The following is a 27394-nucleotide window of genomic DNA, read 5'->3' as shown; positions in this document are numbered from 1 at the left end:
AATAACCCCTGTGGATCTGTTTCTTTTCTCTGTTGTTTGTGCTGGATTTTGTGAATGTTGTCCAATCTCCTTGTGTGACTAGTTATGTCTAATTACGTGCTGCACCTTGAACTTGCAAAACTGTTTGCTATCTAGAAATAATTTGATATCCAGTATGATGCTATCTTCCTCCAGGTAGAATTTACATTTATTTCTGCTGGGTACCTGGGGGCACTAGCAATTTGGGCTCACCTCACTTTGGGTTCAGCAAATGAGATGATGTGAAGCTAAGTGGCAGTTCCTGCAAGGGCCTGTTTCATTTTGGTTCATCCTTACTTCTAGGAGGCAGCCCTTTATTGGACCCAGTTAAAGCAAAGGAAGTTCACTAAGCCCCTTTAGAGGGCCCTGGACTCCAATCCCTGTCTCCTATAGCCCCACAAAGCAGTCCAAAGGACTCTCAGTCTCTCAGCTGCCCACTCCAGAATTTTCAAATGCCCTCAAGGGAAAGAACACCCCAAATCCTGGGCTCCTCTTACTAGGCTTCTCCTTCCCCAGATACTGGCCTAATAATTCTTCATTTACTTACTCGCTCTCTAAGGGCAAATGCTGAGCATGGGGGTGGGGGTGGGAATGTTGGGAGCCAACTAGCAAAACTGTTTCATAGACACACTTTTAACTAACATTCCTACTTCTAGCCACCCGTTTCATCTTCGCTTTTTGTATCTGGCATCTGTATACTCACAATCTCTTTGGAGTTCTACTATAGATAGGTTCTCTTCTTTGTGCCAAATGTCTTATCTACTTATTCTCACTTCCTCTGCAGAAACTTGTTAAATGCTCCATATCCACTGATTACTGCTCTCCTGTCTCTTTGTTTAGGTGTCTGATCCACAATCTTAAATTAGAACTTCCAAACCATACATTTTAGAGGTGTAACTATAAAGACACAATGATTTGCCCAAGAACTACTGCTATGAGGATCTGAGCTGGACTTAGAACTCAATTCTCCTGAATCATAGCCTTCCTATGCCTTATAGCATATATCTTCTTTATCACAAAAATTTTGTTGTGGACATTATGTTTATTTATATATACTAATAGAAAATAAAACAGTATAAGAACAGGCCAACATTCATGCTTGTACAGAACTAGAGGAAGCAAAAAGGAATAAGAGCTATACCAACCATTTCATGTTAAGGTTGTAACTGTCACTTCTAAGCATTGTCAGATCTAATATTACACTTCTTTTTTAAACACTTCATAAAAGATGCTCCACATTGCTGATTATTAGAGAAATGCAAATCAAAGCTACAATGAGGTACCACCTCACACCAGTCAGAATGGACACCATTCAAAAGTCTACAAGGGACTTCCCTGGTGGCACAGTGGTTAGGAATCTGCCTGCCAATGCAGGGGACATGGGTTCGAGCCCTGGTCCGGGAAGATCCCACATGCCGCAGAGCAACTAAGCCTGTGCGCCACAACTACTGAGCCTGTGCTCTAGAGCCCGCGAACTCCAACTACTGAGCCCACCCACCTAGAGCCCGTGCTCCACAACAAGAGAAGCCACCGCAATGAGAAGCCCACACACCACAATGAAGAGCAGCCCCTGCTCGCCGCAACTAGAGAAGGTCCGCACGCAGCAATGAAGACCCAACACAGCCATAAATAAATAAATAAATAAATAAATTTATATATATAAAAAAAAAGTCTACAAATAACAAATGCTGGAGAGGGTGTGGAGAAAAGGGAACCCTCCTACACTGTTGGTGGCAATGTAAGCTGGTGCAGCCACTATGGAGAACAGTATGGAGGTTCCTCGAAAAACTAAAAATAGAGCTACCATATGATCCAGCAATCCCACTCCTGGGTATATATAAAGACAAAACTATAATTCAAAAAGATACATGCACCCCTATGTTCATAGCAGCACTATTCACAATAGCCAAGCCACGGAAACAATGTAAATGTCCATCTACAGATGAAAGGATAAAGAAGATGTGGGACATATATACAATGGAATACTACTCAGCCATAAAAAAGAACGAAATAATGCCATTTGCAGCAACATGGATGGAAGTAGAGATTACCATACTAAGTGAAGTAAGTCAAAAAGAGAAAGACAAATACCATATGATATCACTTATATGTGGAATCTAAAATATGACACAAATGAACCTTTATGAAACAGAAACAGACTCACAGACATAGAGAACAGACTTGCGGTTGCCAAGGGGGAGAGAGGTGGGAGAGGGATGGATTGGGAATTTGGGGTTAGCAGATGCAAACTATTATATGTTAGAATGGATAAATGACAAGGTCCTACTGTATAGCACAGGGAACTATATTCAATATTCTACGATAAACCATAATGGAAAAGAATATGTAAAAAAAAGAATGCATATATACATATAACTGAACCACTTTGCTGTACAGCAAAAATTAACTTGTAAATCAACTATATTTCAATTAAAAATTTTTTTAATAAAAGCAAAAAAAAAAAAACAGTTAAGCACATTGTAGAACTGTTTTGTAAAACAAATAGTCCTTACTACTTTGGTTAAACAGCTTGAGATTTTAGAAGGAGAGAGAAAAAGTGAATATATATATATGAAAGAAATGTACACACATTTTCCCTGTAGAGCTTTAAAACCCTGAATTACTTAATTCTACTAATAACTTAATTTTATAAATACTTCAAATGATAAACATTTTAAAACTTACTTCCTAATTATTTTATTAACAGTTTTAATGAACTAAAACATAGAAACAAATAAATCAGACAACTGTAAAAATAATTCAAAATTAGGAGTCAGAATATTTTAGTTGGATCCCAGCTCCTCATTTTAATCCTGTATCAATACCTGCACTTTGGTTTACCTGCACACCTGTCCCTATATCTTTATCAAGCTCTAGTTTAAATAGATGATTAACAAGTTTTGTAAACCATGCATTATTGCTACTATGATATTTTACTTCTCAAAAATGTAAAAACACATGTATATTAGTTTCCTACTGTTGCTATAACAAATTACCACAGATTTACTGATTTAAAACACAAATTTATTATTTTACAGTTCTGGAGTGTGTGTGTGTGTGCGCGCACGTGCACGCGTGTGCGTCAAACCAATCACACACTCTTTGGTTCGATCAGAGAGAAGGCTCTATTCCAAGCATGAGCTGAGATTATCTGGAGTTCCACAGATAAGTCTCAAAAGATGAGGGTTAGGCGCTTCCCTGGTGGCGCAGTGGTTGAGAATCTGCCTGCCAGTGCAGGGGGACACGGGTTCGAGCCCTGGTCTGGGAAGATCCCACATGCCGCGGAGCAACTGGGCCCGTGAGCCACAACTACTGAGCCTGCGCGTCTGGAGCCTGTGCTCCGCAACGAGAGGCCGCGACAGTGAGAGGCCCGCGCACCGCGATGAAGAGTGGCCCCCGCTCGCCACAACTAGGGAAAGCCCTTGTACAGAAACGAAGACCCAACACAGTCATAAATAAAATAAATAAATAAATATATTTATATATTAAAAAAAAGATCAGGGATAGTGTCAGAACAGGGACAGAAGAGCAGGGTTTCAGAGGAGACTCCAACCAGGAGATGCAGTGGGGACAAAAGTGATGGGCGTGGGAAAGAACCTGCCATATTTGCAGAGAAGGGACCATTGGAGATAAGAAGTTTTCTAAAAGTTAGGGCTTGATGGTGGGTATACTCAAGCCCTTCCATCACTGATGAGGAAGAAAGGAGTCTGACTGGCACCATTCATAGTTTCTTGCTCTATCTACACGCCAAGAAAAAATCCTCTGAAGACATGTGGGGGAAGTATCACGGGAAAAGTTTCTCTCTTGTCCGTCTGGGACTACCACTGCCTGCACCACCACTGCTGCAGTTCAATGGGACCACGAAGCCTCGAGCCTAGAAGGAAGGTGAGGCGCAGTCACCCACCTTCCCGGCTGAGAGGAAGCCAGCACAGGCTCTGGTAGAAAGTAGCAGTAAAGTAATAATGGAAACCAGGTCTCCAACCATCTAGGCCCAGCTCTCGTGATGGCACCTCATCTAAAAGCCAGAAAACATCCCAGAAGTCTAAGAATAATTTTCATAATTGCACAAACATTTCTAAAAAAAAGTATCAATAATCTGAATCAAGTTAACTAACCCCTTTTCCATGCAACAGTAAAGTTAACCGAACTAAAAGGTTTTGATTTGGTAATGAATAACTGGCTTGGGTTACAAAGTTAAGTGAATAATTACATCAAAGATCACAAACTAAACTGTTAGCTGTGCAAGAGGCTCATTAAGAGCTATTTTAATCAGTTCAAAGACTTCTTTCTTGAGCAGAAAAGGGTGAAACCCAGTTTTTGATCCTTCCTTAAAATCAAAATTCAGGCTATGGAAATCGGGGTTTCCAAGACGTGACATTTAGGATGGTGTTAAACTTTTAGCCTCTACATGTATGTGAGGTGAAAGTTGCTCCTACAAATGTTAATAAAATTGTCATAAAATTATTTAAATGAAAATACTAAGAGTAAGTGAAAGTACACTTAAAATATATTGATATAATATATAACTTAAGTTACAAGAAAATGACAACATATTTTAATGCATAACATAACATGAAAATATTATTAGTATTAGGGGTTAAATATCCATTAAAAATGACAAATATCCTTAAGTTAAGGCACCTTTCAGTTTACATTTTTTTTCAAAAAAATTTTTAATAAGGGGAGATTCACATAAACATAAAATGAACCATTTTAAAGTGAACAATTCAGTAGCATTTAGCACATTCACAGTGTTGTGCAATCACCACCTTTAAGTAACCTCAAAAGATTTTCATCACCCCAAAAGGAAACTCCATACCCATTATGAAGTTGCTCCCCATTCCTCTCTCCCCCTTGCCCTTGTTACCACCAATCTGCATCTTTCTCTATGGATTTACCTACTTTGGATATTTCACATAAATGGACTCATATAATAATACTACCTTTTATGTTTGACTTCTTTCACTTAGCATGTTTCTGAGGATCATCTATGTTGTAGCATATATCAGTGCTTCATTTTTTTTTATGAATAATATTCCATGTATGTATATAACACAGCTTGTGTATCCATTCATTTATTGATGGACATTTGGGCTGTTTCCACCTTTTGGCTATTGAGAATAGTGCTGCTATGAACATTTGTATACAAGTCTTTTTGAACATCCGTTTTTAATTCTTTTGGGAATATATCTAGGGATATTTAGTGGGTCATATAATAATTCTGTTTAACTTGTTGAGGAACCGTCAAACTGTTTTCCACAAGTGGCTGTACCATTTTACATTCTCACTGGCAATGTATGAGGATTGTAATTTCACATCCCTGCCAACCTTTGTTATTTTCCATTTTGTTGATTATGGCCACCTAGTGGGTATGAAGTAGTACCTCATTGTGGTTTTGATTTGCATTTCCCAAATGACTAACAATGAGCATATTTTCATGTGTTTATTGGCCATAAATCTTCTTTGGGGAAATGTCTATTCAAGTCCTTTGCCTGTTTTTTTGTTTTTTTTTTTTTAATTGGGTTGTTTGATGAGAACCTACTGTATAGCACAGGGAACTCTACTCAGCGCTCTGTGGTGACCTAAATGAGAAGGAAATCCAAAAAGGAGGGCATATATGTATACGTATAGCTGATTCACTTTGTTATACAGCAGAAACTAACACAACATTGTAAAGCAAGTATACTCCAATTTAAAAAAAAAAAAAAAAGATGCTTTTACCCAAAAATAAATAAATAAATAAATTGGGTTGTTTGTCTGTTTGCTGTAGAGTTGTAGGAGTTCTTTATATTCTGAATATTAGACTCTTACCAGATACACGATTTGCAAATATTTTCCCATTTGTGGGTTGTTTTTTCACTCTCTTGATAGTGTTCTTTGATACACAAAAATTTTTAATTTTGATGAAGTCCAATTTCTTGTTTTGTTGCTCATGCTTTTGGTGTCATTTCTAAGAATTCAAAGTCATGAAGCTTCCCCCTTTGTTTTCTTCTAAGAGTTTTATGGTTTTAACTCTTATATTTAGGTCATTGATCAATTTTGAGTTAACCTTTTACATGATGTGAGTTAGGAGTCCAACTTCATTCTTTTGCATGTGGGTATCCAGTTGTCCCAGCACCATTTGTTGAAGAGAATGTTCTTTCCCCATTGAATAATCTTGGCACCCTTTTTGAAAATCAACTGGCCACAGATGTATGGGTTTATTTCTGGACTCTTAGTCTTTAAAAATTCAGAACTTTCCATCCTATAATTCTACCACTGCTTTTACCAGAGGAGGTTTAGCTTATAACTGTTTATTTGGGAACTTTCATTTCAAAACTAGAATTTTTTTAATGAAAAATATACATCCATAATGAGTAATTTCATTATTAAACATTTCTTTAAAAAACAAAGATGAGAAGTAGTATATGAAAACTGGAAATCAAAACTAATCTCTGAAAAACAGTATTTTTTAAAGTAGCATGTAATTTTATTGTCATTTACCATGCTGTAATGAAGTCATTAATTTTAACTGCATAACCCTTGTAAAGCTCTCTATTATACAATTAATTATGAATTTCTAGTCAAGCTCTTAATGTGGTTATTACATTAAATGTCCTTGTATCAGTCTTGCTTAATTCCCTATATCAAATTACCATCCAGTTCCAAATAAGAGATGGGTTATAAATCAAAAGAATATTTTACTGTCTAGAACTTTTTATTAACATCAAAGTATCCTAATATGAACCATCCATTCACTTTAAAACTTTCCTGGCACACTGGATTTAAGTACCAATATAGCATGTTATCAATTGGAAGTTAAGATCACCACTATTTTAGATGCAAGCCAGGCATTCCTTCCAAACAGCCCCTTCCCCCTCATTAGTTTTTCTGGGAATCTCTGAACTACCATCTCCTCTCAGCTTCCAGGGCCTCTAACTACCTAAGCCGAAGAAAACAACTAACTTCCCTGATCACATATCTCTACAACAGAGGATCAATTACTAACCACTGATGCAGATTCTCTAAACTCAACATCTCTAATAAAAATATAAACTCTCCTACCAGCACATCCAAGAGTTCTCTTTTATCTTGAATCCCCTTTACCTACAAGCTGTAATCATTGGGTGTTTAGCTTTACCACAGTTCCTTTTAGATGCAAAGACAATCTTGTTTTTACTGACCAAAAAAAGAAGAAAAGATTTTGCCAAAAAACTAAGGGATAAAAAGCTTGGGAAGTGCTGATAACTGTAGTCTAGAAAACATGTGAAAAACTTTACCTTTAGCTGGCCAGTGATGTCGCGGCAGCTGACTGTCTTACCAAGCAAGAGACTAAGGTTCAGGGTCAGACCAACAGTTCTGACGTCCTGGGCTGGACACATAGTTGAAGTGAGACACCAAGGAAGAGACGGCCAGCCCAACCCCTCATACGGCATCCCTTCCTGGTTAATCCATGGGGTGATAATGACACTGACTGGCCTCATCCTGCCAATGAAGGGCAAGGCACTGCAATGACGGCGCCTAGAAATGAATAGGAGTGATTGGGAATAAAAGGGGGAGGGGGGAAAGGTGGCCAGGATGAAGAAATGAATAAAACTCCAAATTTCTGTTACAACTCACTGTCATACCTATTACTCTAATATCATAATGACAGGGGGAATGGAAAAGAAAAAAAAAAGAGAAAAGAAACAAAGAAAAAAGAAAAATTGCTACCTATTTAAATTTACGCAGTATTCTAAGAATTTGAGCTTGTATCCTACAATCTGACTATATGTAACTAAAGCAAGAGGTTGATTCAATTTAGCTTATAAACCTATAGCAAAGAAAAGGGTATTTTTATCATCAGTGTTTCTAAATTCTGACGACTTAGATCTATTAAGTTTTTATTACAACAAAAACTCAATCTACACTACTGAAACAGACCATACTTACCAGACAATTCCTTGGGCTCCAGAGCCAATTGGTTTCAACTGCTGGTAACGTTTTAGGACAGTGAAAGTTGAGTCTGCCACTTGTACACTGTAAAACTGACTATCACATTTACTGTCACTCATGATGTAGTGTCATATGATATTCCAAAGAGCTGGTACAGTCGTCAGATTCCTTGAAAGAGAAACAGAATGAACATGCATTCTTACTGAAATTATACATGCATAGCTCACTTAATAGTGTTTCAGATTTATCGGTATATAAGACAACGTGGCTGTAAGTTGGTAAACTCAGTTAGACCAAGTTCTGAACTTAAGCAACATGCAAAAAATGCAAAGACATTTTAATGGTACAAGATTATCATGAAAGGAAGGAATTCTGAGACCCTGCATGACCACATCTTAAGGGACTGGATTAGGAAATAACAACCTTTGCAGAAAAGAATTTGTACATTTTTATTAGCCATGACAAGACTACATCACTATGTGATTCTCATCAGCTTGCTTCCGGTGGGACCAGATTACACCGTGCTGTCTCAACCAGAGATGGAGGCACTCTGGAGATGCTGCAAAATGAACATGTCTACAATTCATTCATGCAGAAAAACAAATGGACCAGTCTTCTGCTGTGTCCACAAATTCAGGTTAAAGTGACGAACCAGAAAGCAAGTCCGATGCCAAAGTGATTGTAAAAGTGGTAAGTTAAAGAACAACAGGGTGTTGGAGGCCTGGTGACACCTGTGTGTGCCGTGGATGCTCGTGAGTGCGTTCCTACCTTGTGAGGTGGTCCCGGAGCTGGCCTACATTCCCCAAACCCTACATCACTAGTGGGCTTCAATACAGACAGCCATAGCCAGAGAACTCTGTCATAAGCTACAGTCAATAACATGGACACTATGTTATCCACAAGGTATGAGTATAAACTGGCAGCCCCAGAGCAGCCTTTTTGTGGTTTAGACAGTAGGCTGAGATTCCTACACTGCAGGAGCCTGTATGATTTTATACAGAAAACAAAGCAAACAGAAATCGGCAGGCAGCTACCTTTACTCCGTTCCCTGGCTCTTGTCTGATAATGTTTATTCAAAAGTTAGCAAGCTATTTATATTGGTCATTTCTTAAAAATTAAAAAGCCAACAATAAAACCATTTAGGTAAATATTCTACACTGTTTACAAACACAGAATTTAAATTTTATTCTACAGCTTCCCCAAATTCCTGCCTGCTTGTTCTAACACCTAATATTTAATATCTACCCACTGGGTTTTTTAGAGTGATGATATGTGTTTCAACACAATGACGTCTAGGACTTCCATTAAACATGGAAATTGATTAACAACAAGACTGAACAAAGAATTTAAATCAAATGAATAGTTTCTCCAACTGACTGTTGCTTCATGCTTTTTTACCATTCTCAGGGCAGTGGCTGAGGCACAGCTGGTAGTACCAGCTGCCATTCTGACCAAGAGCCATTGCATACTGGCTGGGGATTGCGTCTGGGAGGCCAACGTTGCGCTAGATAAAGTAACACACTGCTCACAACGACCGACAGGAATTATCAGCCCTGTGTTACACTGGAGTGACCCAAGGCTTAGTGAGCTGGCCAAGCCATACTGCTGTGAGAAGGGGGCCCTAAGCTCTAGGAGGGGAGGGACAGGTCTGTTTTGTTCACGGTGGCACCCTGTACTCCCAGGACAGGAGGAAAGGGAAGGCCTGGCCCCTGGGACAGAGTGACCATTCAATATACCTCTGCTGATCTGACCCATAACACTGTAGCTAATGATTCCCTCACGATGCTGCTCTATTTTACTGACATCTGAAGGAGTATCCTTTTCTTAATTTATTTATAGTTTTTAAGAGGCTGAGACAATTCATCTCAACATTTACAGGGTACCTTTGTACAAGAAAGTGATAAATAATATAGAAGACATATATCAAGATCAAAGAGGTATTGGTCTTGAAGCAGCACCTACTTCACTATTTGGGGGATAAGTGTGAGGAATGAGTCTATTATCTACATTGTAATATAAGTTATAAAGAGGTAAGGGCCATAAGCAAAACAGAAACAAAGCTGAAAGGCAAAAGAGGTCCTACCCACGAGCAGGGGTGCAGAAAACAAGAAGAGCTTCATGGAGGAGGTGGCATTTGCCCTGGATAGTTTTGCCAGAGACAGAGTAGAAGCACAGAACTCAAACTGACTGTGCTCAGACATGGTGAACTGCTCAGCTTGACAAGTGGAGTAGAAATGCAAAGGATCAGAGACAGACTCAGAGAAGTCTATTTCTTGGCCATATTGTAATGCACCAGCAATGCTGGTCATTCATAAAGCATTTCTTGAGCACCACTGTGGACCAGGTCCCTTGCCAGAACAGCCAGCATGCCTGCCTTCTGCGTTTCGAGCTTACAGAGAGCGTTCACTGCGGGTAAACTCAGAAGAGATCGGATGCAAGGAGAGCCCTAAACCCAGAAGGATGGAGGTTTAGGGTGCGGGGATAAGAAGTAGCATGTGCAGAGAGCTGGAGGTGCCTTCTAAGCATGACAAATCATTTGAGATTTGATTCTGCTGGGTCACGGGGGGAAAAAACTGGAGAGAAAACAAGGCCAGATCACCCCAGGCCCTGGAAGCCGCTCGGAGCCATCTGGGCCTGGGCCTGAGGGCTGTGGAGCCATCAAAGCACAAGAGGCATGGGCTCACACTTGCTTTTCAGAGAGATCGTTCGGGAAGCTGAGAAAGGGTTGGATTCGAATGGGTAGGACTCAAAACAGGCAGACCTGACAAAAATGGCAGGATCGTGGCAGGTGGGGAAAAGAAGGAAATGCATGGCTGGGAAGAATGTACGTGACTTGTTGCCCTCCAGGAGATGGGGAGAAACAAAGGTGAAACAGCTAGAGGTAAGCAGGAGATAGCTGAGTCGGAGAGTTCGGCTTTGGACAAGTTAAGTCTGAAGTGGCCAAGGGACAGTATGACAGGCCCAGGCTGCTGACCTACTCCAGGATCCACTCCTCCCTTCATTTTAGTAACAGAAGCCACCCTGTTCCTGCTGGACAAATGGCTACTCAACTAGAGATGACATATGGCCACTTTCCTGGCAGCCAGGTGTGACCAGATGACCAACCTTTAGCTAATGAGATGTGAGCAGAAGTGATGTATGCTACTCCCAGATCATTTTTTTAAACAGAAAGCTGCTTGCCTTTCAATCTATCTTTCTCCCTTGCTGTTGGCTGAGGGATCAGCAGTCACAGACCCAGAGATGGAAGTCACATGCTGAAGATGCTAGAGTCACCCACCAGCCAGAGTCTGGAATGACCTTGTGGCACTGAGCTGGCCCCCATTCTGGTCCACCTGCCCACATTGAGATTGGCACAAATTAATCTCAACCTTGTTGAACAACTCTGGAACTCTCTCTGCTACAGCTGTTATAACCTGTACTCAGACTGGTACAGCATTAGGTTAGCTTTTGTGAATTTGGGAAGTACATTACATCATTAGGTCAATAATTAACATAATTTCATCTCAAGATTTTAAATAATTTTAAAATTAAAATAAGTTTCCCTTATTAGGCAGAAAAAAAAATCACCTAAGACAGAATCTGTCAAAGCCACCTCCTCTGTCAAGCTTGGGCTTCATGGGCTTCATGAGAGCAAGAGAAAGAACCCCAAACCAAACTAAGAAAGCATGTAATTTAGCTATTAATGAAATCAACTCTCTCTTGAGATTGTACTTCAACAAAATGGACCTCAACCTGGTTTCAGAAGACAATTTACAAATTGAGAGGTGTTAAGAATTCTTCATGCAACCACATTACCAACACACTGAAGGTGCAGTCCCTGCCTTAACTTCCCTCACCAGAAGGTGCTGGTTCCTCACCTCGGTTCCCAGCAGTGGGACCCAGTGCCTACCGTGTTCACTCTCACTTGGCTTCTGCAGGTCTGCCTCTGCCTCCCTCCGCCAGGTCAGGAGCTCCTCAAAAGCAGGGAGGGCCTGTCTTCCCTCTCATACGACATTGTTCAATGCCCACCATTTTTCCACTGAAAAAGCTCCTAGAAGAACACACTGCTCCTACAGACCTAAGTGTGGTGAGTGGGTGCCTCGAGGTTAGGAATCAGCACGGCCTTTGCTATAGACATCTGGCTCATGTGCACACTCTCCCCACTTACCATGCTGCTTTGATGAATGCTTGTTTAATGAAACGCTCTAATCGAAAATCTCTATTTCTCCAAGACTGGAGACCTGTAAAATCTACCCACTCTATATATAAACATTGGGCAGGAGGAACATTCCTACCTGTTTAGAGCCTAGAGTAAGAAATGCTTTAAAAATTTTTTTCTCTACCTCTAGTATTCTAAATATAAGCAATTCAGGTACTATAAATATTAAATCTGATTAATTTTTCTAAATAGAAAAATTAGCTCTAACTACAGCTTTACATAGTTATAAAATTTTAAAGTGGGAAAGAACACTGGAGAGCATACAGTCTGAGTCTTGTGGGGATGACAGCTACCATTTACTGAGTTCTCCTAACAAACTCCTGACGGCCTCCTGTGTGCCAAGCATGAGGTAGTGGCTGTCAATGGAGTACTAATCGGACAGTCCCTTCCCTCAAACCACCAACTGCATAATTATCACACCACGTAGGAAGTGTGCTAGGGGTATGCACAGGCTGCATGGGAGAAGCCCAGCAGAGCAGTGTCTAGAGGGCAGAGCAAGAGAACAAGTGGAATGTGTGAATGAGAGATGGATGTAAAGGAAGGCTTCCTGGAGGAGGCAAGACCTGCGTGCAAGTTAAGTATCAACCTAGGTGTGACGAAACAGGTACTTTCATACATGATGGTGAGAACTATAAATCGGTAAAACATTTTTTGGAAGCAAAATAGGTAATACCTAAGGAAAAATTTAAATGCACAAGACTCCTAACCTGGCAACTACAATTCTATAAATGTATCTGACAAATACATGTGTACAAATATTCAAAGATATTTGTGCAAGGCTGTTTGTAGCACTGCTTGTAACAGGCAAAAAACTAGAAATAACCTAAAAAGTACCCTTGGAATGACTGAATAAATTATGGCACAAAAGTATAATAAAGCCATTAAAAACAATGCAGGGACTTTATGCACTGATATGGAAAGATGTCTAAGATATATAAGGAAATAAAGCAAGTTAAAGAAGAGTGCATACGGTAAATGCCAATGTATGGGAAAATACACAAACACATGCACACACACACACACAATACGCTAGCAAGTGCAGAGAAACAGTGGGAAATGAGACTTTCATTCTTGCCATTATAACTTTGTTCTTTTTTTTTTAAACTATGCACATATTTCACATTTTAAAAACTAAACAAACACTTTTAAATGAAAAGCTGCAAAATGGTCACTCTGACACCTTTACAGAGAATGGATTTGAGGCAGATGAGACTGGAGGCAGGAAGGCAAGTGGGCCAGGCTCTGAGTACACAGTTATATACCTTCTCCTAACAGCCTGTGAGGTGCATAGTACTCTCCTCACCCTGCAAATGAGGAAACAACTTGGAGATAGTAAGGAACTTGCCCAAATTCTCAGCTGGAAAGTGGCACGGCCTGGATTTGAATTGAGGTGTATGTGACTACTATATCCATGTCTTTCGCAATATACTACTGTAATATCTCTAATTTTACTTAGAAAGTAAAGTGACTGTCCAAGGGCTGGTCAAGACCAGGCCAGAATAACGCAGATCTTCACATCTCATCTTGTTGTCTTCACCCCACTAAGACACTTTCTTCTGATGATGAAGATAATTCAGTGATCCATAGACTCACACCTTTAATCACACTAATGTTTCAGAATACCCAGGACATTCAATATTTAAATTAACTGACTGCTGTGATTAAAAGCAGATTTTCACAATCACCCTTTTTGTTTCAATGCTTGCTGCTGAAAGTTTTAATCAAATTGTTCTTTTTTCCTACTTCAATTCGTATTAAAAATAGCATAGCACAACAACTTAATCTTTCTTGGATAACCAAACACTTCACAGTGCCTCAGGGCCATTCTTCTGAACATCAGTTCTTAAGTTACAGTACATACTATGATACAGAATTTGGTTATTATGTCACTCACAGGGACGTGAGTGACTCCAGCAAGGATTCTTCCTGCCGGCCCCTTGTAGTCGTCAGTCTCCCCATCTCCAGGCCCAATGCCCAATACCCAGTGTTGTGAGTAAAGCCCTCATTGCTCCCCAGACATATCAATAGCCAAAGTGCTCTCCCAGCCTCCATTCCTGATACCTCCAAACCACTGTATACATACCACATTAGAAAGATCTGTCCACTTGAAAACCTTTACATGAATGCTTATAGCAGCTATATTTGTAATAGTTCAAAACTGGAAACAATCCAGATGTCCTTCAGTGGGTGGGTGGTTAAACAAATTGCTGTATGTCAATACCATGGACCATCACCCAGCAATAAAAATGATCGAACTACTGATATACCTTACAACTTGGGTGGGTCATAAGGGTATTATGAAATTTTAGTAACAATTTTTAGTGATAAAAGCCAATTTCAGAAGGTCCATAGGACATAATTCCATTTATACAACATTCTTGAAATGAAAATTCTCTATATTATAGAGATATAGAACAGGTTAGTGGTTGCCAGGGGTTATGGATGGTGGGGGGCAAGACGGGTGGTGTGGTTATAAAGGGGTAGTACAAGGGAGATCTTTGGGATGATGAAATAGTTCTGTATCTTGATGGCGATGGTGGTGATTATATGAACCTCCACATGTGATAAAATGACATAGAACTGTACAAGCATTGTACCAATGCTAACTGCCTGATGCTGGTATTGTACTATAGTTACATAAATATACAACCATTGGTGGAAACTGGGTGAAGAGTGTACAGGACCTCTCTACTATTTTTGCAACCTCTTGTGAATCTATAATTATTTCAAATAAGGAATTAAAAGAGACTTGTTGAAAACATGCAGTGATCATACTGCTCTCCTGTTTAAATTCCTTCAGTAGTGACCGACTGCCTTGACAGTAAAATTCTAATTCTTAGAACAGCAGAGGAGTTCTGCAGGGCCTCTGGCCCACTCTTCGGCACTATCAAACCTCCTGGGAGCAGCAGACCCCAGCTACTGCATACCTCAGGTCTCTGCCTGAGCCGTCCCATCTGCCTGAAATGACTTCCCTCCCCCTTTTGCTCTCCTGGACAAACTTCATCCTCCAAAGTCTAGTGCAAGCACCTGCTTCTCCTGCAAGTTTTCCTCTATAGCCTTTCCTTTCAAACTGTGCCGGGCATGTCCCTTTTTTGGCACCACATCCTGTATTCATTTGCATTGCAAGTCTATCTCTACTTCTACCCTGTGAGCTCCTCAAGAGCAGAAAATGTGTCAGATCTATTTCTCAATCCTCTACTAAGTACACAGTGAGTGCCCAGGAAATATATGTTAAGGCAAAACTAAGTGGGAGAGTAAATGTGGTAAGGCAGCTTCGTGCAATGGTTAAGATTAGGACTCTGGAGTCAGAGAGCAGTGGGTCTGCCGTTTATCTGGGTGAGTGAACTTGGGCAAGCAATTACACTCATGTGTAGAACAGGAATAATTGCAGAATCAACCTCAGAGGAAAACTAGCACAGTGCCTAGCACAGGGCAAGGTCTCAATGTCAGCTGACCTTAGGACACCCATTCTACTTATCCCAACAAATGTCTGCATTCTGCAAATGTGAATTAAAATCTGGTAAGTGCAAAAGCTGATGACATGGTTAATGCTGGTGAGCACCTCAGTGAAAGACACAATAGACAGGAGGCAATGCACAGAATTTACTTTTCATTCAAGGGTGTGGTAGGCAGATGATGTTTCAGGAAATTTTTGAATTTTTTTTTTATACAGCAGGTTCTTATCAGTTATCTATTTTATACATATTAGTGTATATATGTCAATCCCAATCTCCCAGTTCATCCCACCACCATCACACCCCCTCCCCGCTTACCCCCCTTGGTGTCCATATGTTTGTTCTCTACATCTGTGTCTCTATTTCTGTCTTGCAAACGGGTTCACCTGTACCATTTTTCTACATTCCACATATATGCGTTAATATACGATATTTGTTTTCCTCTTTCTGACTTACTTCACTCTGTACGACAGTCTCTAGCTCCATCCATGTCTCTACAAATGACCCAATTTCGTTCCTTCCATTGTATATATGTACCACATCTTCTTTATCCATTCGTCTGTCAATGGGCATTTAGGTTGCTTCAATGACCTGGCTATTGTAAATAGTGCTGCAATGAACATTGGGATGCATGTGTCTTTTTGAATTATGGTTTTCTCTGGGTATATGCCCAGTAGTGGGACTGCTGGGTCATATGGTAATTCTATTTTTAGTTTGTTAAGGAACCTCCATACTGTTCTCCATAGTGGCTGTTATCAATTGACATTCCCACCAACAGTGCAAGAGGGTTCCCTTTTCTCCACACCCTCTCCAGCATTTGTTGCTTGTAAATTTTCTGATGATGCCCATTCTAACTGGTGTGAGGTGATACCTCATTGTAGTATTGATTTGCATTTCTCTAATAATTAGTGATGTTGAGCACCCTTTCATGTGTTTGTTGGCAATCTGTATATCTTCTTTGGAGAAATGTCTACTTAGGTCTTCTGCCAATTTTTTGATTGGGTTGTTTTTTTAATATTGAGCTGCATGAGCTGTTTATATATTTTGGAGATTAATCTTTTGTTGATTCGTTTGCAAATATTTTCTCCCATTCTGAGGGTTGTCTTTTCATCTTGTTTATAGTTTCCTTTGCTGTGCAAAAGCTTTTAAATTTCATTTGGTCCCATTTGTTTATTTTTGTTTTTATTTCCATTAATCTAGGAGGCTGGTCAAAAAAGATCTTGCTGTGATTTAAGTCAAAGAGTATTCTGCCTATGTTTTCCTCTAAGAGTTTCATAGTGTCTGGTCTTACATTTAGGTCTTTAATCCATTTTGAGTTTATTTTTGTGCATGGTGTTAGGGAGTGTTCTAATTTCATTCTTTTACATGTAGCTGTCCAGTTTTCCCAGCACCACTTATTGAAGAGGCTGTCTTTTCTCCATTGTATATTCTTGCCTCCTTTATCAAAGATAAGGTGACCATATGTGCGTGGGTTTATCTCTGGGCTTTCTATCCTGTTCCATTGATCTATATTTCCGTTTTTGTGCTAGTACCATGCTGTCTTGATTACTGTAGCTTTGCAGTATAGTCTGAAGTCAGGGAGCCTGATTCCTCCAGCTCCATTTTTCCTTCTCAAGATTGGGGTCTTTTGTGTTTCCATACAAACGGTGAAATTTTTTGTTCTAGTTCCGTGAAAAATGCCAGTGGTAGTTTGATAGGGATTGCATTGAATCTGTAGATTGCTTTGGGTAGCATAGTCATTTTCACAATATTGATTCTTCCCATTCAAGAACATGGTATATCTCTCCATTTGTTTATGTCATCTTTGATTTCTTTCATCAGTGTTTTACAGTTTTCTGAGTACAGGTCTTTTACATCCTTAGGTAGGTTTATTCCTAGGTATTTTACTCTTTTTGTTGCAATGGTGAATGGGACTATTTCCTTAATTTCCTTCTGATCTTTCGTTGTTAGTGTATAGGAATGCAAGAGATTTCTGTGCATCAATTTTGTATCCTGCAACTTTACCAAATTCATTGATTAGCTCTAGTAGTTTTCTGGTGGCATCTTTAGGATTCTCTACATATAGTATCATGTCATCTGCAAACAATGACAGTTTGACTTCTTTTCCAATTTGTATTCCTTTTATTTCTTTTTCTTCTCTGAATGCTGTGGCTAGGACTTCCAAAACTATGTTGAATAAAAGTGGTGAGAGTGGATATCCTTGTCTTTTTCCTGATCTTAGAGGAACTGCTTTCAGTTTTTCACCATTGAGAATGATGTTTGCTGTGGGTTTGTCCCATATGGCCTTTATTACGTTGAGGTAGGTTCCCTCTATGCCCACTTTCTGGAGATATTTTATCATAAATGGGTGTTGAATTTGTCAAAAGCTTTTTCTGCATCTTTTGAGATGATCATATGGTTTTTATTCTCTGTTAATATAGTGTATCACATTGATTGATTTGCGTATATTGAAGAATCCTTGCATCCCTGGGATAAATCCCACTTGATCATGGTGTATGATCCTTTTAACGGGCTATTGGATTCTGTTTGCTAGTATTTTGTTGAGGATTTTTGCATCTATATTCATCAGTGATATTGGTCTGTAATTTTCTTTTTTTGTAGTACCTTAGTCTGGTTTTGGTATCAGGATGATGGTGGCCTCATAGAATGAGTTTGGGAGTGTTCCTTCCTCTGCATTTTTTTGGAAGAGTTTGAGAAGGATGAGTGTTAGCTCTGCTCTAAATGTTTGATAGAATTCACCTGTGAAGCCCTCTGGTCCTGGACTTTTGTTTGTTGGAAGATTTTTAATCACAGTTTCAATTTCATTACTTGTGATTGGTCTGTTCATATTTTCTATTTCTTCCTGGTTCAGTCTTGGAAGGTTATACCTTTCTAAGAATTTGTCCATTTCTTCCAGGTTGTCCATTTTATTGGCGTAGAGTTGCTTGTAGTAGTCTCTTAGGATGCTTTGTATTTCTGCGATGTCTGTTGTTAACTTCTCCTTTTTCATTTCTAATTTTATTGATTTCAGTCCTCTCCCTCTTTTTCTTGATGAATCTGGCTAAAGGTTTATCAATTTTGTTTATCCTCTCAAAGAACCAGCTTTTAGTTTCATTGATTTTTTGCAATTGTTTTCTTCATTTCTATTTCATTTATTTCTGCTTTGATTTTTATGATTTCTTTCCTCCTACTAACTTTGGGTTCCGTTTGTTCTTCTTTCTCTAATTGCTTTAGGTGTAAGGTTAGGTTGTTTGAGATGTTTCTTGTTTCTTGAGGTAGGATTGTATTGTTATTAACTTCCCTCTTAGAACTGTTTTTGCTGCATCCCATAGGTTTTGGATCATTGTGTTTTCGTTGTCATTTGTTTCTAGGTATTTTTTATTTCCTCTTTGATTTCTTCAGTGATCTCTTGGTTATTTAGTAACGTATTGTTTAGCCTCCATGTGTTTGTGTTTTTTACGTTTTTTTCCCTGTAATTTATTTCTAATCTCATAGCATTGTGGTCAGAAAAGACGCTTGATATGATTTCAGTTTTTTTAATTTACCAAGGCTTGATTTGTGACCCAATATGTGATCCATCCTGGAGAATGTTCTGTGTGCACTTGAGAAGAACTGTAATCTGCTGTTTTAGATGGAATGTCTTATAAATATCAATTAAATCTATCTGGTCTATTGTGTCATTTAAAGCTTGTGTTTCCATATTAATTTTCTGTCTGGATGATCTGCCCATTGGTGTAAGTGAGGTGCTAAAGGCCCCCACTATTATTGTCTTACTGTCTATTTCCTCTTTTATAGCTGTTAGCATTTGCCTTATGTATTGAGGTGCTCCTATGTTGGGTGTATATATATTTATAATTATTATATCTTCTTCTTGGATTGATCCCTTGATCATTATGTAGCGTCCTTCCTTGTCTCTTATAACATGCTTCATTTTAAAGTCTATTTTCTCTGATATGAGTATTGCTACTCTCGCTTTCTTTTGATTTCCATTTGCATGGAACATCTTTTTCCATCCCCTCACTTTCAGTCTGTGTATGTCCTTAGGTCTGAAGTGGGTCTCTTGTAGACTGCATATATACGGGTCTTGTTTTTGTATCCATTCAGCGAGCCTGTGTCTTTTGGTTGGAGCAGTTAATCCATTCACATTTAAGGTAATTATCGATATGTATGCTCCTATTACCATTTTCTTAACCGTTTTGGGTTTGTTTTTGTAGGTCCTTTTTTTATCTTGTGTTTCCCACTTAGAGAAGTTCCTTTAGCATTTGTTGTAAAGCTGTTTTGGTGGTGCTGAATTCTCTTAGCTTTTGCTTGTCTGTAAAGCTTTTGATTTCTCCATCAAATCTGAATGAGATCCTTGCCGGATAGAGTAATCTTGGTTGTAGGTTCTTCCCTTTCATCACTTTAAATATGTCATGCCACTCCCTTCTGGCTTGTAGAGTTTCTGCTGAGAAATCAGCTGTTAACCTTATGGGAGTTCCCTTGTATGTTATTTGTCGTTTTTTCCTTGTTGCTTTTAATAATTTTTCTTTGTCTTTAATTTTTGGCAATTTGATTACTATGTGTCTTGGCGTGTTTCTCCTTGGGTTTACCCTGCCTGGGACTCTCTGCACTTCCTGGACTTGGATGGCTATTTCCTTTCCCATGTTTGGGAAGTTTTTGACTATAATCTCTTCAAATATTTTCTCAGGTCCTTTCCCTCTCTCTTCTCCTTCTGGGACTGCTATAATGTGAATGTTGGTGCGTTTAATGTCCCAGAGGTCTCTTAGGCTGTCTTCATTTCTTTTCATTCTTTTTTCTTTATTCTGTTCTGCGGCAGTGAATTCCATCATTCTATCTTTCAGGTCACCGATCCATTCTACTGCCTTAGTTATTCTGCTATTGATTCCTTCTAGAGTATTTTTCATTTCAGTTATTGTATTGTTCATCTCTGTTTGTTTGTTTTTTAATTCTTCAAGGTGTTTGCTCTTTAATTCTTCTAGGTCTTTGTTAAACATTTCTTGCATCTTCTCGATCTTTGCCTCCATTCTTTTTCAGAGGTCCTGGATCATCTTCACTATCATTATTCTGAGTTCTTTTTCTGGAAGGTTACCTATCTCCACTTCACTTATTTGTTTTTCTGGGGTTTTACCTTGTTCCTTCATCTGGTACACAGTCCTCTGCCTTTTCATTTTGTCTATCTGTGAATGTGGTTTATGTTCCACAGGCTGCAGGATTGTAGTTCTTCTTGCTTCTGCTGTCTGCCCTCTGGTGGATGAGGTTATCTAAGAGGCTTGTGCAAGCTTCCTGATGGGAGGGACTGGTGGTGGGTAGAGCTGGTTGTTGCTCTGGTGGGCAGAGCTCAGTAAAACTTTAATCTGCTTGATGGGTGGGGCTGAGTTCTCTCCCTGTTGGTTGTTTGGCCTGAGGCAACCCAGTACTGGAGCCTACAGGCTTGAACTTCTGCTGCCAGTGTCCTTGTCCCTGTGGTGAGCCAAAGCTGCTCACGGCCTCTGCAGGAGACCCTCCAACACTAGCAGGCAGGTCTGGTTCAGTCTGCTATAGGGTCATTGCTTCTTCTCCCTGGGTCTTGATGCGCACACTACTTTGTGTGTGTCCTCCAAGAGTGGAGTCTCTGTTTCCCCCAGTCCGGTCGAAGTGCTGCAATCAAATCCCGCTAGCCTTCAAAGTCTGATTCTCTGGGAATTCCTCCCCCTGTTGCCGGACCACCAGGTTGGAAAGCCTGATGCTGGGCTCAGAACCTTCACTCCCGTGGGTGGACTTCTGTGGTATAATTGTTCTCCAGTTTGTGAGTCACCCACCCAGCAGTTATGGGATTTGATTTTATTGTGATTGCACCCCTCCTACTATCTCATTGCGGCTTCTCCTTTGTCTTTGGATGTGGGGTATCTTTTTTGGTGAGTTCCACTGTCTTCCTGTTGATGACTGTTCAGCAGTTAGTTGTGATCCCAGTGCTCTTGCTAGAGGGAGTGAGCACACATCCTTCTACTCTGCCATCTTCTCAGGAAATTTTTAGAAGACACCCACTTTCAAACATATAATAGTAGTTATGTTTCTGAGAATTAAGAATTGGAAAAATGGATTTGATTCTAGAATCAGAGCTGGGGGATTTACGACCTGGGTTGCACCCTCATGCCTAGATATGCTGAAATCAAACTAGTAGCAGCATCAGTTTAGATATACAATATTTAAATAGTCGAACAAATTAAATCATTTACAGTTCTGTAGAAATACATGTGTGTGTATGTTTATGTGTGTGTATATATATATTTTTTTTCTTTTTTAAGGAAAAGGAGTTTTTTAAAAGCAATCATTCTCAATTATTCTTTCTCTTAAAATCATTGTAGGGGAGTGGAGATATGTTTTTTAAACAAATTGTTCTAAAAAAACAATACGTTTTTAAAACAAATTCCCAAGTTTTTCCTACACTGGCTTATTGAAAGAGAAACTAACAGGTGGTTTTCACACTGTTCATTCTCCTAATAGCCAAATAATTCAGTTATAGAAATATTCAAATAACAATTTCACAACAGGCAAGAACCCATTTAACATAAAGAGAGTTAATATTAATGCCTCTCTTTTAAGGGGAAAAAAAAAACTGCTTCATTTGTAATCCATATATCCTTAGAATCTATTTTTACTATTCCTGAAATGTTTCAGAGTATGTAGTCCTTGCTTAAGAAAGGTTCTAAGGTAAAATTAGCTGGGGAGAAAAAAGGAGTAGAATACTTTATAGACTCCAAAAACAAAAAAAGAACCAAGAAACCAAATGACATTAAATAAAATCAAATTTGTTGAATTTCACCTTCAAATGTTTAGTAAATTTCCTTAGCTGTAAGGAATTCCTATGCTAAAATGGAGACAATTCTTGCTCATTATTTTTATATCTATTAATTTACACCCCAACATTTTCCAAAGAGGATTTGAGGCACCTTTTAACAATACTTTAACTGGCAATCCAAAGGCCAATATAAAATGTGAAAAGATCCACAGTCCTTGCTAAAAAAATGAGTTCTTGCTGGGCAAAAGATATACAAACTTGTCCCCGAAATAATATGCCCTCTTAATGAATCAATGGGTCCAGGCACTGAGCATCAACAGCAGCTAACATCATACTGTGAGCCAACCGGGACTACTTGCCTCTAGAGGAAGCGTGCACTCCCCTAGGAAGGCACCCTGGATCCGACCAAACCTCGCCTAGATCCAACTACAACTTTTCAAGAAATACACAGAAACACAAGAAATTACATTGGAGAGGTACAATCAGTAAAATCCCAATAATGGAAAAGCTATTGCTTCAACAAATAAACTACAAGGAAAAGAAAAAGAGAAATAAAGGGGGATCTACAGATTAAATTTAAAAGACATATCAATTTATCACAATGTATGGACCTTATCTGGATCCTGATTCCAATGAAGAAACTATTAAAGAAACTATAAAATTTGTGAGACAACTAGAAATTTGAATGCTGACTGGCTATTTGATGATATTAAGGAATTATTGCTTTTCAAAGTTTAAAAGAATCCTTATCTTTTAGAGACATAAACTGAAAAATTCATGGATGAAATGACATCATAGGATTTGCTTGAAAATAATAGGTGGGGTGAGGTGTATGGATGGGATTAGGGACGAACAAGATTGGCCATGAGTTGGTAACTGTTAAAGCCAGATACTACTCTGTCTACTTCCGTATATGTTTGAAATTCCTCACAATAAACAGTTAAAATAAAGACTGATGTTGAAACTAGTTCATACAATCACAGAAGGCCAAATACAAATTTAATTTTTCCTTAATTCTTAAGGAAAATTATGTAAAAATGTCACCTTCTTAACCAAGTATAACTACATATTTAGATTAGAAATAGCTGCCCTATTGCCAAATCAATAGTGTTAAGAAAAAAATGTGGTTTTGTTTTACCTTATGCATCATGAAATAAATTGGTTTACTCACTATTAATTGCTTAATCTGGCACTTTTCTCTATCCAGAAAATTAAGTAATTTTATTTTAAATAGACAAATTGAGGTGTATCCTCTAACATTTATTTAGAGAGGCCAAATAAACACATTTTAATCTGTCAACAAATTATTTAAAGTGGTATCCTGAAAATTAAATCCTCAGGAGTGGATTCTCCTCAGGAGACTCAGGAGAATCAAAACTCTTCAGAGAAGACTATGCCAAAATAGTATTATTTTTAACCCTGCAGGATCCTTTTGAAGGGGAAAAAAAAGGGTTAAATGAAGGGAAACATTATCTAAATTGGATGTTGTTCTTCCAGAACAAATGAAGAGCCAAAAGAGAATACTCAGAGCTGAGGGACCCAGGAAAGAATGCTGATCTGGGGGAGACCTGGGTTCAAATTTCACTTTCCAGCTGCTTGTTATGAAACAAGACTGCTGAAACTCTGGGAGCCTCTGTTTCCTCCTCTGCAGAAATGGGCTTCATAGCTGCTATCACAGTGCTCCAGTGACAATTAAATGAGAGTACCTGGACAAATAGGGCCTAGCTCCTCTGGCCTTGGGCTACCTTTCCAGCTCATTGCAACTCTTCCTTCCTATACAACCTGCACTGGCGGTCGACAATCCTGCAACAAAGCTGAATGAGGTCTGTATTTTGCTTGGTTCACAGCATTTAAAACATTTTAAAATTAGCTACTGCCAACATTTCAAAATCAAGAGAGTGTAGATACAAATGTCGAGTTCTGACTTCTTTCTAAAAATTGCTGGGTGAGCTGGGTCTGGTTTTCCAGGGTCCCCACTACTCCAAGCTCTCTTACACCTGGCCCAACAGGCTGATTTTGACCCCACATTGGGCTAAAGTTCTTCCTTCACCCTGCCCTTTCCCACTTCTTGCCTCCCCCACCTGACAAGTTTCTCATCATCATTCAAGGCTCAACTCCAGCACCACCCATCACCTCCTCCAAGTTTTCATGGCACAGCCCCCCCTCTACAGCCAGCTGTCCTAATACTGTCTACATGTTTGCCTTCCCTACTGGGCTCTTGGGCTCTCTGGAGGAAGGGACCCTGTTGCTATTGCCTTTGTGTCCCCAGGGCCAAGCAGAAAGCCTGACCTAGATAATGTAGAATTCAGTAAATGTCTCCTGAATGCGTGGAAGGAAGTTACAGCTAAAACATTATAAAAATGTAAGATTTTATATCACAGCTTGTTCTGACAGTTACCAAATAAAGGGGTCAAGGACATTAAAATGTTTCACAAAATGAAAGCAAGCTTCCATCTGCATACTAGTTTCACAAGTTAGTCAGAAGTCACTAAACAAACATAAAGGAGAAGCAACAGGCGGGCAGGGTCATTCATTCATTCACTCGACTGATATTACTGAGTACTTACTGTGTGCTTTCTAAGCACTGGGGATAAAGCAGTGGACAAATCAGACAACTACCTGTTTTCATAAAGCTACATCCTAGTGGGAGAGACAGAAAATAAACAGGCAAATCAATAGAATAGTTTCAAACCAGATACTAGGAAGAAAATTAAACAACATAATGAAAAAGAATGACTAAGGGAAGAAAGAGGGTGGTCAAGGAAGGTATTGTGTAAAGTGAGACATCTGACCAGAAGAACCAGAAGGAGCCAGCTGTGCAAAGATCCGGGAGACAACTCCAATCACTGGACAGAGCAAGTGCAAAGGTCCTGAGGTAAACAGGGCTAAACGTTCAAGGCAAGTAAGGTGGGTGGGACAGGAGAACGGTGCTCTGGGTTGGGGGAGTGGTGGGGGGTTGGCGGGGTGGGTTGGGCAGGGCCTGCTCTGGCGTTGCTGGGCACTGAGTGTGCAATGACAAGGCACTGGAGCAGCGTGAGTATGGGGGACTCTGGGCGGATGGGGAGGGGGTTCCTGCCACACTCAAACCAGCAAGGAGCAGTATGCCGCCCAATTTTTCACAAATGTGCACTGGGCTCCTGCCCAGGCGCTTTCACACACATTCATATAGACTGACAACAACACTGACCCAAAGGGCAGACATTTCTCCCACTTTGCTGAGGGGAAAACCGAGGAACATCAAGTGTCAGTGCCTTTGCTAAGGTCGCAGGAACCAAATCCCAGGCTTCTGAGCATCCCGGAGCAGGTGTGCTGCTGTGTGCCAAACAATCGGGAGGGGGGGCGCCCACAGACCCTACGGTAGGTCTGCCGGGGCCAGACTAGGGAGCGGGCCCTCAGCTTTGGGGTGCTGACAGCCGGGCGGGCGGGGGTGACTGCGGCAGCCCGGGGGACGAGGGGCTGCGGCCGGGGTCACCAGCACCCCGCAGACCCCGGTCGGCCCCACAGAACCCGGTCCGCCAGCCCCGCAACCCCCCCTTCTCCGCGGATCCTGGCCGCGCGGCCCTCCCGCCGTCCCTCCCCAGCGAGGCTCGGCCCGAGAGTCCCCGCTGGGCCTAACCCGCCCGCCGGGCTCACCTCGCCTCCCCGCCGCCGCGCCAAGAGGAGAGGGCAGGCGGGCGGACTGGCGGCGCTGCGCGCTGGCGGCTCGCGGCTCCGCTGCCCGGGGCTCGGCCGGCCGCCCCGCCCCGCTCTGCGCCGCTCCGCCCCGCCGCCGTCGCCGCCGCCGCCGCCGCCGCCGCAGTGGGTGTGAGGGGCGCCGGAGCGCTTAGAACCCTTCCGGTCTGGCTCCGTTCTCCTCCGCCGCCGCCGCCGCAGCGGCGCCCGGCCTGACCGACCCGCGCGCCGACCAATCAGCGCGCGGTAAGCCGGGATGGTACAGCCAATCGCGCGTGGGGTGGTGGGGGCGAACTACTGCCGGGCGGCTCGGGCGGGGCGGCGGGCGGAGCCAGGGCCTTCAGAGCCGGGGGAGCGGCGCTCGACGGCAGCGCGGCACATCGGAACCGCGCCTTATTGACGCAGGCACGGTTCGGCGCGCTAGTTGAGCTCGTTGCCCCCACAGGGGCCCACGGCGCGGCGGCCGAACACGGAGCCGGGAGACGGTGGAGAGGGCGGGCTGGCGGGACCGAAAGCCGGGCCACTGGGTTGCAGGTGCAGACTGGCAGCGGCGAGTTGGCCTGCAGGGAGACGGAGCCGGCCCATTTGGGGGAGAGCCCGGGGTGAGGGCGAGGGCCAGGGCGAGGGGAAGCTGGGGCCTTGGCGTCCAGGACCGGGAGGCGGAGGCGGCGAGGGAGTGGGGACGAGAGGAGAGGACCTTGGATTCCTCTGCTCACTGTGAACGAGTTTGTAGGGGTGCTCCCAGAAGTCGGGGACGGAGATGCGAGGAGATGGCCATGTTTAGACAAGTATCCTCGGCAGGTCAGCGACAGGGCAGGAGAGGACAGGATGGTGCGCCTGGGGCAGAGTTCAAGCTTATGTCTCAGAGGAGAATGGCAGAGTCGTAAATGGAGGGAAGGGAGTGCAGTGCTGAGGGCCCCTAGGACCTGGGGTTTGTTTACACTGACCTTTTTTCCCCCCCTTATCCGATCACTTCATTTATTTATTTATTATTATTATTTTTTTAATTAATTTATTTATTTATTTATTTTTGGCTGTGTTGGGTCTTCGTTTTTGTGTGAGGGCTTTCTGTAGTTGCGGCGAGCGGCGGCCACTCTTCATCGCGGCATTTATTTATTTTTTAAACATCTTTATTAGAGTATAATTGCTTTACAATGTTGTGTTAGTTTCTGCTGTATAACAAAGTGAATGGAAACTTAAAAAAAAATGGTTCTGATGATCCTAGGGACAGGACAGGATTAAACACGCAGACGTAGAGAATGGACTTGAGGACACGGGGAGGGGGAAGGGTAAGCTAGGACGAAGAGAGAGAGTAGCATTGACGTATAGACACTGACCTTCTTTTCAGGCATCTCCCACAACCCTCTAGCCTCTGGATCT

General features: G+C 41.2%; 1 protein-coding gene across 10 annotated transcripts in view; it reads right to left on the bottom strand.

Annotated features, from left to right (window-relative positions):
* MAPK9 (mitogen-activated protein kinase 9) overlaps positions 1–26230 on the bottom strand; it is a 58426-nt gene extending 32196 nt beyond the window's left edge. Inside the window, exons 1-2 of one of the 10 annotated variants that reach the window (XM_082379451.1) lie at positions 25976–26230; positions 7930–8100 (exon numbers count right to left, since the gene is read on the bottom strand). In XM_082379451.1, coding sequence (XP_082235577.1) covers positions 7930–8051 — 122 coding nt within the window. In that variant the 5' untranslated portion in view covers positions 8052–8100; positions 25976–26230. Of the gene's footprint in view, positions 1–7277; positions 7519–7929; positions 8102–25975 lie in introns of those variants that run through there. The other 9 variants (XM_082379453.1, XM_082379455.1, XM_082379454.1 and 6 more) reach the window with 9 other exon arrangements.
* Between the last annotated feature and the right edge of the window lie 1164 nt (positions 26231–27394).

The sequence above is a fragment of the Balaenoptera borealis genome (assembly GCF_965194805.1).
Source record: "Balaenoptera borealis genome assembly, chromosome: 2".
Classification (NCBI taxonomy): domain Eukaryota; kingdom Metazoa; phylum Chordata; class Mammalia; order Artiodactyla; family Balaenopteridae; genus Balaenoptera; species Balaenoptera borealis.
The sequence above is the reverse complement of the archived record's forward strand: the minus strand, read 5'-3'. Positions and strand labels throughout refer to the sequence as shown.